This window comes from Anomaloglossus baeobatrachus (assembly GCF_048569485.1).
Source record: "Anomaloglossus baeobatrachus isolate aAnoBae1 chromosome 5 unlocalized genomic scaffold, aAnoBae1.hap1 SUPER_5_unloc_10, whole genome shotgun sequence".
Lineage (NCBI taxonomy): Eukaryota > Metazoa > Chordata > Amphibia > Anura > Aromobatidae > Anomaloglossus > Anomaloglossus baeobatrachus.
The window spans coordinates 550,644-562,916 of NW_027441785.1; the positions used below are offsets into that span (position 1 = coordinate 550,644).

Below are 12,273 nucleotides of genomic sequence, written 5' to 3' on the forward strand. Positions count from 1 at the left end.
TCAGGTTCCTATAAGGTGTCAGGACGTCACCGTCTATTTCTCCATGGAGGAGTGGGAGTATTTAGAAGGACACAAAGATCTGTACAAGGACGTCATGATGGAGGTTCCCCAGCCCCTCACATCACCAGGTAATAGACAGGACTAAATACACACGGCCTATAATCATCTGTATGTAAGGAATGAATTCAGTCCCTGTATGTGTCTCCTCCAGGTCTATCCAGTAAGAGGACAACACCAGAGAGATGTCCCCGTCCTCTTATCCCACAGGACTGTAAACAAGAAGCTCCCGATGTTCCTCAGGATGTGTTTCCTCCAGCTCTATCCAGTAAGAGATATCTACTCATGTACTTTCTGCACTAATTTGTGATTACATTTTTTTTTCAACTGTATTGTCTTTCCTTCTGTTTGTTTCTAGTGCCTTCTCTATGTTGTTATGATTGCAACCAGGGCCGGCGTCAGCACCCGGCAAACCCGGGCAAATGCCGGGGCCCTGGAGAGCCGGGGGGGGCCCACTCGGCCTCGTCAGTTCTCCTGTCCCTTGGCCGGGGCCCACTCGCCTTTACAGTTCTGCGGTCCCCGGCCGAGTTCCGGGGACCGCAGTCCTCGGCAGCAATCTGCGGCGCCGTCACTTTAAGGCGCGCAGACATCCTCGTTTGAATTTCATCTGTGGGCGGAGCTACCGCCTTCTCAGTCCCACAGATGAAGGAGGCGAGCTTCTGTCCGGCGCTGTGTGGGCCCCCTCTCCACCGTGACCTAATCGGGTAAGTGCCCTCCCCGCCTCCCCATTATAGGCCCCGGTGAGCTGCTTCTACCCCCTGGATGTATGCCCTGGCCCCTGCCAATGCCCCCACCCGCCGATTCCGCGGGTGTGGGCCCCGCCGATTCCGCGGGTGTGGGCCCCGCCGATTCCGCGGGTGTGGGCCCCGCCGAGCCGCGGGTGTGGGCCCCGCCGAGCCGCGGGTGTGGGCCCCGCCGAGCCGCGGGTGTGGGCCCCGCCGAGCCGCGGGTGCTGCCAGTGCCGCGGGTGCTGTACCCGCCGAGCCGCGGGCCCTGCCGAGCCGCAGGTGTGGGCCCTGCCGAGCCGCGGGTGTGGGCCCTGCCGAGCCGCGGGTGCTGCCAGTGCCGCTGGTGCTGTCCCCGCCAAGCCGCGGGTGCTGTCCCCGCCAAGCCGCGGGTGTGGGCCCCACAGAGCAGCAGAGTTGTGTGCATTTGTCTGAATGTAGCAGAGTTGTATGTGTTTGTCTGTATGTAGCAGAGTTGTATGTGTTTGTCTGTATGTAGCAGAGTTGTATGTGTTTGTCTGTATGTAGCAGAGTTGTATGTGTTTGTCTGTATGTAGCAGAGTTGTATGTGTTTGTCTGTATGTAGCAGAGTTGTATGTGTTTGTCTGTATGTAGCAGAGTTGTATGTGTTTGTCTGTATGTAGCAGAGTTGTATGTGTTTGTCTGTATGTAGCAGAGTTGTATGTGTTTGTCTGTATGTAGCAGAGTTGTATGTGTTTGTCTGTTTGTAGCAGAGTTGTATGTGTTTGTCTGTTTGTAGCAGAGTTGTATGTGTTTGTCTGAATGTAGCAGAGTTGTATGTGTTTGTCTGAATGTAGCAGAGTTGTATGTGTTTGTCTGTATGTAGCAGAGTTGTATGTGTTTGTCTGTTTGTAGCAGAGTTGTATGTGTTTGTCTGAATGTAGCAGAGTTGTATGTGTTTGTCTGTATGTAGCAGAGTTGTATGTGTTTGTCTGTATGTAGCAGAGTTGTGTGTGTTTGTCTGTATGTAGCAGAGTTGTATGTGTTTGTCTGTATGTAGCAGAGTTGTATGTGTTTGTATGTAGCAGAGTTGTATGTGTTTGTCTGTATGTAGCAGAGTTGTATGTGTTTGTCTGTATGTAGCAGAGTTGTATGTGTTTGTCTGTATGTAGCAGAGTTGTATGTGTTTGTCTGAATGTAGCAGAGTTGTATGTGTTTGTCTGTATGTAGCAGAGTTGTATGTGTTTGTCTGTATGTAGCAGAGTTGTGTGTGTTTGTCTGTATGTAGCAGAGTTGTATGTGTTTGTCTGTATGTAGCAGAGTTGTATGTGTTTGTATGTAGCAGAGTTGTATGTGTTTGTCTGTATGTAGCAGAGTTGTATGTGTTTGTCTGTATGTAGCAGAGTTGTATGTGTTTGTCTGTATGTAGCAGAGTTGTGTGTGTTTGTCTGTATGTAGCAGAGTTGTATGTGTTTGTCTGTATGTAGCAGAGTTGTATGTGTTTGTATGTAGCAGAGTTGTATGTGTTTGTCTGTATGTAGCAGAGTTGTGTGTGTTTGTCTGTATGTAGCAGAGTTGTATGTGTTTGTCTGTATGTAGCAGAGTTGTATGTGTTTGTCTGTATGTAGCAGAGTTGTGTGTGTCTGTCTGTATGTAGCAGAGTTGTGTGTGTTTGTCTGTATGTAGCAGAGTTGTATGTGTTTGTCTGTATGTAGCAGAGTTGTGTGTGTCTGTCTGTATGTAGCAGAGTTGTGTGTGTTTGTCTGTCTGTATGTAGCAGAGTTGTGTGTGTCTGTCTGTATGTAGCAGAGTTGTATGTGTTTGTCTGTATGTAGCAGAGTTGTATGTGTTTGTCTGTATGTAGCAGAGTTGTGTGTGTCTGTCTGTATGTAGCAGAGTTGTGTGTGTTTGTCTGTCTGTATGTAGCAGAGTTGTGTGTGTCTGTATGTAGCAGAGTTGTGTGTGTTTGTCTGTCTGTATGTAGCAGAGTTGTGTGTGTGTGTGTCTGTCTGTATGCAGCAGACTTGTGTGTGTGTGTGTGTGTGTCTGTAAGTGTATATGACTATATATTTGTCTGTTTATATGTATTTTTGTGAGTTTGTCTTTAAATATGTATATGTTCGTATCGGTGTCTGTGTGTGGATGGGGCCCACTGGGACTCTTCCGCCCGGGGCCCACAAAAACCTGGAGCCGGCCCTGATTGCAACTTAAAGACCTGCAGAGGGTTCATAAATACCATTTCCCTGAAAATTAAACATAGTCCAAAAATAACACTTAGCACAATTTTATGGGATTTTTGAAGAATGCTTGAAATATAAGCCCTACTCCATAAATAAGCCCTAGTTACAGTCAGGGCCAGCATTGGGAGGAGTCAAACTGCGCAAATTCTCAAAACCCCACTTTCTTAAAGACCCCGTCAGTTTTATTCTGAGGTTGATTGTTTAAGGACCTTTGATGGCTTCAAAGTCATGTGACATGATGTAACCAAAGGTCTCTTAATTGCAGGAGTCTAAAAGGACTGAACAGAACACAGGCTGGCATGGTGGACTGGCATTAGGGGAAAGGGAGAGCAAACTGGACAATTGCACAGGGCCCCATTCTCCCAGGGGCCCCAGTGTTTATATACCAATTATAGGACTGCTTAAGGACCATTTTGACATCACGTCATGTGACCAAAGGTCTCAATTGGAGGAGTCTAAAGCTGAAGAGGAGACAGGCTGGTGTCTGTGTGTTCACGACAATTTTAACCAGCTTTGCCAAAATGGGCAGAGCTTGGCCACAACAAGGGTGTGATGCCACCGCTTCTCTAATTCATAACAAACTGCGGTGTTCCCTATGGCAGAAATCTCACTCCAGTCCCTGACGTCATTTTTCAGTGTACATCACCGGTCTTGATGAATTTGAACTTTAATGTTTATCTGTACAGGCTGCAAGACCCTGCTACCTGGTTTGGTTACAAAGCCTAAGGATAGGCCATCAGCGTTACAGTCCCAGACAACCCAGTTGAATTTTCAGCATCTGTCTTTATTTTATTTTCGTCTTCGAAAAAAACCTCTTTGAAATTGTCTATGTTGTGGATCAATGTGTCAAGGAGATGTTTGCAGGTTTTGTCAACTGTCATGGCAGCGTCCGGATCTGTTGAAATAATAGGCTCTGGTACTTTGCATGTTAATTTCTCTGGTGCCTGTGAGAAGCGCAGGGAGACGCAGGCATCAAACCACAGGCTTGGGCAGGCTAGTAAGAGTTATTCTCTGTTGGGCTGCTTGTTAATGTCTGTGATCACATGCTGTAGAGGAGAAAGTATTGTTTGCCCCCGTTCTGTATATGGTGGCTGGACTATTTCATTAATGCCAGCTATAGTTTACCTATACTGATCTGGTGAGGTTTTGTGGTCCAGACTTATGGGTGTTTTTTGTGCATTATTACTGTGAGCTGTTGTGGTGTTAACCCTTGTTGTCATTTTTGTTGCTGCCTTCCTGCGCTTGATTTTCTCTTTAGCCTCTCACTGTTTATTTTTGTGAGTTTGCAATGTGTCCCGTCTGTCTTAATCTGTATTTCCATCATAATCCTGCCCTTTCCTTCTCTTCGTGATCACAGATTAGATCTAGTCAGGAGACTAGTAATGCACGAGACTCCGGCATCTCCATCTTCAGGGGTAATCCAGAGGTTATGAATAGCTTAAGGTCCCCTAGTGTGAGGGACAGTATAGGAGCCTCCTATCCCTCATTATCCTGCAGTCACATTATGACAATCAATCAGATTATTTACTGTAGCACATTCCAGAGAACTGGTGCTAGGAATGGGAGAGCCGAATTAAGAAAGATGTAACTCTTAAGGCCGCTTTATACACAACGACATCACTAGCATACTCGTTAGCGATGTGACACGCCCAGATCGTTGCTACGATTTGCCGAGATCGCTCATAGGTCATTTTGTAGTGTCACACGTACCCATCTCACAAACGACGCTACATCGGTCAGCGAAATATTGTTTGACCAAGGCGGTCATGTGGATGTTGTTCGTTGTTGGCAGGGTGTCAAACGTAGCAATATGTATGCTACGTTCCAAATGACGAACAATATTTTGAAACTGAACGTTGTGTCAACAACCAACGATTTTTGCTATTTTTATGATCGTTCGGAGTCGCACGTCGACTCCGAACGATCTTAAAAATAGCAAAAATCGTTGATCGTTGACACGACGTTCAGTCGTTAACGACGACGGAAGTGCGTCACGAAAACCGTGACCCCGACGACATCGTCAGATAAATCGTAGCATGTAAAGGGTCCTTTAGATCTTGATATTAGACAACAGATTTGTGATGCCCTGGACTAGCCAGGTAGTCACAGACACACCAACACACACACCCCTTCCCTGGACAGGTGACAACAGTCACACAGAAACCCTTGTTGCCACCCTCCAGGAGCTGATGTCCACACCAGGTGGGGCGGAGCCAGGCGATTGGCCCCGCCCACCGAGGAGTTCTCAGGCCTGGAGGCTGGAAAAGTCAGTTCAGTACAGTGACAGTACAGTTCAGTACAGTTGAGTAGAGTTACAGTGGAGGAGAGACACGCACCGGTGGACCTGTGACCAGGCCCGCCAGTGGAACTGCTAGGTGTCTGGGTCGGAGCCCGGTCACCTCCAGCAAGGTCGGCAGACGGTGGTGGCCGTCTGCAGGAGTTGGTGCAGCGGTCAGTGGAACCGTAGGACCGGGGTCAGGCGGTGGCCCGCCGGTACCGAACCGGGGAACCGATTGGAAGCCAAGCACCAGGCAGGGTACTCAGACACCGACTAGGCTCAAGGCCGCCTTTATAGTCAAATTAACTGATTGCGGTCCGGACTATAGGTCCATTCCCACCCAAGTCCCGATTGAAGACAACAGCCCGACCGTTCCGGATAAGTGCCACCGCCATAGGCAGGAGATCCAAAGGGCCAGCGACTGCGGGCAAACTGGCTCCTCCGGTACGTATACGCCGGGGAGTAGACTCCCAGTGCCCAGGTGCAGGAGTCAGCCACAGAACACAGATGCAGGAAACGACAGCCATCACCAACCCGTCCAGGGAGAATACTGCAGCCGGCTGCGGGCCCCATTCGTCACTCCGTTTGGTTTACCAGTGACTCCAGTGTCTTGTGTCAGAGTGAGTACAACAGTGCCATTAAGCACCGCACCCTGCGCCCTGCACCACGGCCTTTGCCTACCGGGCCCCGGGACCAACCAAACATCTAGCTGCTCCCCGCCATCGCTCCCGGGAACCCCGTCACCAGCAGTGGTGGTGTCCACCATCACCACAACCCGTGGGTGGCGTCACGAACTACCTCCCAAAACACAAAATCCCCCTTTTCACACTCGTGTGCGAGGAGCGCTGCTCGAGCTCCGGGTCCGGCCCCACTCGAGCCACCGAGGAGCAAAGCGCCGGACTCGAGCGTGATCCCCCGAGCAGCAGCCCCCGTGAAACGGAGGACCGGTCCCTTTTTTCCTCCGCCCGCGACAACTTGGCATCACGAACAGGATCAACCAATCTACTTACCAGTAGAATTGCGCCTTGTAGTCTACGTCAGCGGCGTCCCGCTGAAAAAGTTGAAGATCCGCCATATTGGGCGCGAAGATTTCCCGCTCGAGTCGTCTTAAGTAGTGAAGGCGCGAAAGAGAAGCCCCGCCCCCTAAAAGAGAAGGGCTGCAGAAAGACTAAGGGGGAGCAGATGGACCGGCTGCTGCTGATGCCCGAGGGGGAAGATAAAGAGAATGTCGGTGCCCAGGGAGGTGAGCGGAGTGGCACCCACCACCAGAGTGGCGGGGCCTGAAGATAAATTAGCTAACCAGCGGGCGGCTCCCGGCTGTGCCTGAAAAGTCAGAATTAGAAAGCAGCGACTCCGATAGCAGCACCCCGGTGGCTACGTATATCCCGCGGGAAGGTGGAAATGGCTACCGGATGGTTTTGTCACCGCGAGCATATCATGCTTTGGCACTGGATGAAGCAGATACGGAGTCCGTCTCTGAGGATGAGTCCCCACCCGCCGTGCTGGCGCCGATTTGCAGACGTTGCGGCTTACCCGTGCACTTTGCCAGTGTGCCCCAGCGGTGCCGAACCTTAAAGCTGCAAGTTAACCCGTGAAGTTCTCCAGTTTAATGTTTTAGAGTTTTAAAGGACCAGCTCCTGCAGTACCCGTGTTCCTTTGTTGAACGTCCCCGAGTTCCCCGTGGGAAGCCACCCGGTACGCTGGGTGGAAGGAGCCGGACCCTGCCCGACTTGTTGAACGCCGCCGGCGTCGGAGCCTCAGCGGGCGCCGCCGGGGATCGGAGCCCCTGGTGGAGGACGGCAGGGAGTTAGAGGAGTGCGGACAGTTCTGTAAGTGGAGCCCAGTTCACCGTACCCGCACCGCAGGCAGTGGAAGACGGGGTCTTTATGGACAGTGCCACTGTGAGTGAGTGTGGCATTGGGGACCCGTGCTGCCCGGTGGTGGACAGGGGAAAGTGACTGGAAGAGGTTGTGTTGGCAGCGAAGGTTTACCCCGTTGTTCTAAAAAAGGACAGTCCTCGTTGGGACCCTTCAGCAGTCCCCGTTGGGACCTACAGACTACAGTTTTCTTCAGGGGAGCAATCGGCTACTGAAGCGCCCGTCCCCGTTGGGACTAATGTTGTCCCCGTTTTGAAAAGACAAGGCTGAGAACTTGCAGGCCACCCAAAAACTTTTGGGTTTGTAAATAAGTTGCAAAATTGCCTTCCCGCAACTGCCAGTCTCCGGAGAGGCTAGTTGGAGGAAGGACCCGCAGCGGAGCAGGCTGGGGTCCGGTCACCATCAGAACCGGTGACCATCCTCCGGGTCAGGGGTCTCCTGGACGTGGGGCCTCTGAGTGACTGCCGGGTGTGAAACACCGTACCCGTTCCCGCTTGGGTGTCCTGGCCAGGTTCCCGTTTCCGAACTGGGGAAAAGGGGTGCTGTCCAGTTTTTAGGGGCAGCATCAGGGCTAGGTTGCTTGGGTGGGAAAGCAGAAGGACATGGACCCGTTCCCTTGTTATAAATAAAAATGTTCCCGTTTGTAACAATTCAAGAATGTGCCTCCCGTAAGGGAAGAATTGAAACAAAAGTATGCTTAATGTTACAAAATGTTTTTTAATTTTTCAGAAAAAAAAAAACGGAGATGGACGGGCAGCCCGCGGACGGTTTGCATTTAACCAAGGGGGAATGTGACGCCCTGGACTAGCCAGGTAGTCACACACACACCCCTTCCCTGGACAGGTGACAACAGTCACACAGAAACCCTTGTTGCCACCCTCCAGGAGCTGATGTCCACACCAGGTGGGGTGGAGCCAGGCGGTTGGCCCCGCCCACCGAGGAGTTCACAGGCCTGGAGGCTGGAAAAGTCAGTTCAGTACAGTGACAGTACAGTTCAGTACAGTTGAGTAGAGTTACAGTGGAGGAGAGACACGCACCGGCGGACCTGTGACCAGGTGTCTGGGTCGGAGTCCAGTCACCTCCAGCAAGGTCGGCAGACGGTGGTGGCCATCTGCAGGAGTTTGCGGAGCGGTCGGTGGAACCGTAGGACCGGGGTCGGGCCCTTGTCTACCAGGCCCAGGGACCAACCATACCCCTACCCACGGAGGGGTCAACACCTAGCTGCTCCCCGCCATCGCTCCCGGGAACCCCGTCACCAGCAGCGGTGGTGTCCACCATCACCACAACCCGTTGGTGGCGTCACGAACTATCTCCCAAAACACAAAATCCCCCTTTTTTCACTCGTGGGCAAGGAGCGCTGCTCGAGCCCCGGGTCCGGCCCCACTCGAGCCACCGAGGAGCAAAGCGCCGGACTCGAGCGTGATCCCCCGAGCAGCAGCCCCCGTGAAACGGAGGACCGGTCCCTCTCTTCCTCAGCCCGCGACAACTTCAGAATAATTTTTTCCCTAATTTAATTTCTGATGTTATGGTTTAAAAAAATAAATGTACTTTCAAGATAATATCATTAAAAATTAATAACTTTCTGTTTATTTTTAGCAGATAACTGTATTGGGAGTTCAGATGGATCTCTAATATCTTCAGAATTTATAACAGATGATGAAAGTATCCCACATGATACATATGAAGAGCATGCTGTTGTCCCAGATATAAATCCAGTCCTTCCTTGGAAAGCTCTATCATCTGAGTTTTTCAAACAAGCCCAAAATTCCCATTTATCACAGAATTGTAAGCAGAATAAAAGTTACAGAAGGGATGTGGAATATGAAATGGTTGAAACTATTCCTACAAGGGAGAAGCCATTTTCATGTTTAAAATGTGGGAAATGTTTTACCAGGAAATCACATCTTGTTGACCATCAAAAATATCACACTGGGAAGAAGCCATTTTCATGTCAAGAATGTGGGAAATGTTTTATTCAGAAATCACACCCTGTTAGACATCAGAAACTTCACACAGGGGAGAAACCATTTTCATGTTCAGAGTGTGGGAAATGTTTTATTCGGAAATCAGAACTTGTTGAGCATCAAAGATCTCACACAGGAGAGAAGCCATTTTCATGTTCAGAATGTGGAAAATGTTTTATTCAGATGTCACATCTTGTTAGACATCATAAAATTCACACAGGGGACAATCCATTTTCATATTCAGAGTGTGGGAAATGTTTTAGTCAGAAATCAGATCTTGTTAGGCATCAAAGATCTCACACAGGGGAGAAGCCATTTTCATGTTCAGAATGTGTGAAATGTTTTAGTAAGAAATCAGATCTTGTTGTGCATCACAGATCTCACACAGGAGAGAAGCCATTTTCATGTTCCGAATGTGAAAAATGTTTTATCAAGAAATCAGATCTTGTTAGGCATCAAAGATCTCACACAGGGGAGAAGCCATTTTCATGTTCAGAATGTGGGAAATGTTTTATTGCGAAATCAGATCTTGTTAGGCATCAAAGATTTCACACAGGGGAGAAGCCATTTTCATGTTCAGAATGTGGGAAATGTTTTATTGCGAAATCAGATCTTGTTATGCATCAAAGATCTCACACAGGGGAGAAGCCATTTTTATGTTCAGAATGTGGGAAATGTTTTATTCAGAAATCAGATCTTTTTGTGCATCAAAGATCTCACACAGGGGAGAAGCCATTTTCATGTTCAGAATGTGGGCAATGTTTTACTAGTAAATCAAATGAGGTTAGACATAATAAAATTCACACAGGGGAGAAGCCATTTTTATGTTCAGAATGTGGGAAATGTTTTACTCAGAAATCACAGCTTGTTGTGCATCAAAAATCTCACACAGGGGAGAAGCCATTTTCATGTTCAGAATGTGGGAAATGTTTTATTCGGAAAGCACATCTTGTTAGGCATCAAAGATCTCACACAGGGGAGAAGCCATTTTCATGTTCAGAATGTGGGAATTGTTTTATTAAGAAATCAGATCTTGTTGTGCATCAAAGGTCTCACACAGGGGAGAAGCCATTTTCATGTTCAGAATGTGGGAAATGTTTTATTGAGAAATCACAGCTTGTTAGGCATCAAAGATCTCACACAGGAGAGAAGCCATTTTCATGTTCAGAATGTGGGAAATGTTTTATTCGGAAAGCACATCTTGTTAGGCATCAAAGATCTCACACAGGAGAGAAGCCATTTTCATGTTCAGAATGTGGGAAATGTTTTACTAGTAAATCAGATCTTGTTAGACATGTGAAGAAGCTGCACAGGGAAGGAACCTTTTTCACGTTGTGAATAATTGAAATGTTTAACTGGTAAATCAAGTCTTGCCGACCATCAGAAAACCAACAGAGCGGAGCAGCCATTCTTGCTTTCAGAATTTGCCAAATGTTTTTAAGACTAATCAGATCGTGTTGTCCGATGAGTCACACAGGAGAAGCCATCATGATGTACTATAATCAAAGGGTTTTATAAAATTGGCTACAATTGCTCAAGTAAGAATTTGTGAGGAAAAGAACCATTTTATTTCTTTTTAAACTTATTGTATTTTTTGGACCATACGACACACCTAGGTTTTGAAGAAGGAATATAGGGAAAAAGATTGACACAAAAAATGTGGTCATGACACACTGTTATGGGGGGGGGGGGGTGTGATCTGCTGCTGACACTGTTGCTGGGATAAAATCCCCCAATTCTGTACTGATGTCACCCATCCTGGGCCCCTTCCAAGTACTGTTGATGTGTCTCCCATCCTCGTGTAAACTGTATATCCATTTTGATATATATATTGCCCATCTTTATCCCATCCTGGTATATATGATCCCCATCCTGGTATATATGGTTTTTGTCCTAGTATATATGTCCCCATTCTTGTATATATAGCCCTCATCTTGGGCCCATTCTGGTATATATTTCCCCATCACACTGCACACATAAGAAAATAAATGATTATACTCCCCATACCTCCGCTCTCCCCATGCACGGTGTTCTCTTCTGGTGCTGGCAAGTGACTTCACCTTGTAAGCGGAGAAGCGCATGACATTACTGCCATGTGCCCCCAGTTACACGCAGACATAAGTGTTAGAGAATAGTCAGCCATAATGTGCTGAGCAGTCATGTTGTATCTAACAGCCATCTTGGGAAGACTTGAGCAAACTAACTTTGCAGCTAATGAGATGCACTGGCTAGAGTTCTCCCCCCAGAGAGGAGATAGAGATGACATCTGTGTAATTAGCAAGTATAAGAAAAGGTCCAAAAAAGGTTAAATTGAATAGAAGAATACAATTGCGTCAGTTGATTGATGGTGATGTGTCGTCATGAATAGCAGGTGTATTGAATTGATAAAGAAATTAAGTTGTCAATAGAGTTGTCAGTGTGTGAAGAGTTATGTGATTAGAGGCGCCTCCAGGGATCAGAAATGTCAGCAATGATGACACGGCTGAACTAGTGAAAAGTATCATGGAGGCCCATAGGAATCCAATAGTGTTTACCGCAATGCTCGTAAATAATGTCATGATTTATCATTATATTCTTTGTTCTCCAACGTATACGCCTTTCTCTGCAGTATGAGCTTTCCTTTGTTTAACATGTATAAGAGCCCCACACGCCTTTCGGGGGACACTTCTTCTTCTTCATCTGTTGCTAATTCTGCTGTTCTGCCAGACACCTGCGTGTGTCATCTTGCCGCATAACCTGTCTTATCTGCTCTGCTGCTATCTCGGAATAAACTTCAGTCTTTGCTTGAAACGGATTGTCTACAACGTCTTCTTAGCTCTCAAGGTCTACGGACATTTTCTTTCTGTAAGCTTCCAGAATATTCACTGCTCCCCACAGCCGGGATTATGGGTTTGGAGAGCAGTGACTATTCAATGTCTAATAGTAGACACACGTGATCGCCCAGTCATAGCATTAAGCAGGCGGCTTAGTAATCATGTGTACCCGATATTAAAGAGAGTGAATATTCGCTGCTCCCCATGCTAATAATACCGCCTACTTCTTGGTTGGCGCTGGCTTCATTGCCTAGAGGTGGGTGGGATTATGGTGTGGGGAGCAGTGAATATTCATTTTCTTTTTTAGCTGGCACACTGTTAGCCTTTTTGAGAGCCTTTAGGAACATTTGTGAAAGCT

The 12,273-nt window shown here is 48.0% G+C and overlaps 1 protein-coding gene across 2 annotated transcripts; it reads left to right on the forward strand.

Annotated features, from left to right (window-relative positions):
* The first annotated feature begins 25 nt into the window (after nt 1–25).
* LOC142258773 (uncharacterized) lies at nt 26–11,897 on the forward strand. 2 transcript variants are annotated; one of them, XM_075331372.1, is made up of 3 exons: nt 26–128; nt 212–325; nt 8,735–11,897. In XM_075331372.1, exons 1-3 carry the CDS (start codon nt 44–46, stop codon nt 10,438–10,440), a joined length of 1,905 nt encoding a protein of 634 aa, XP_075187487.1. In that variant the 5' UTR covers nt 26–43; the 3' UTR covers nt 10,441–11,897. The 2 variants fall into 2 exon arrangements, with proteins under 2 accessions (XP_075187487.1, XP_075187488.1); XM_075331373.1 differs by having other exon boundaries at nt 8,738–11,897.
* The last annotated feature ends 376 nt before the right edge of the window (nt 11,898–12,273 follow it).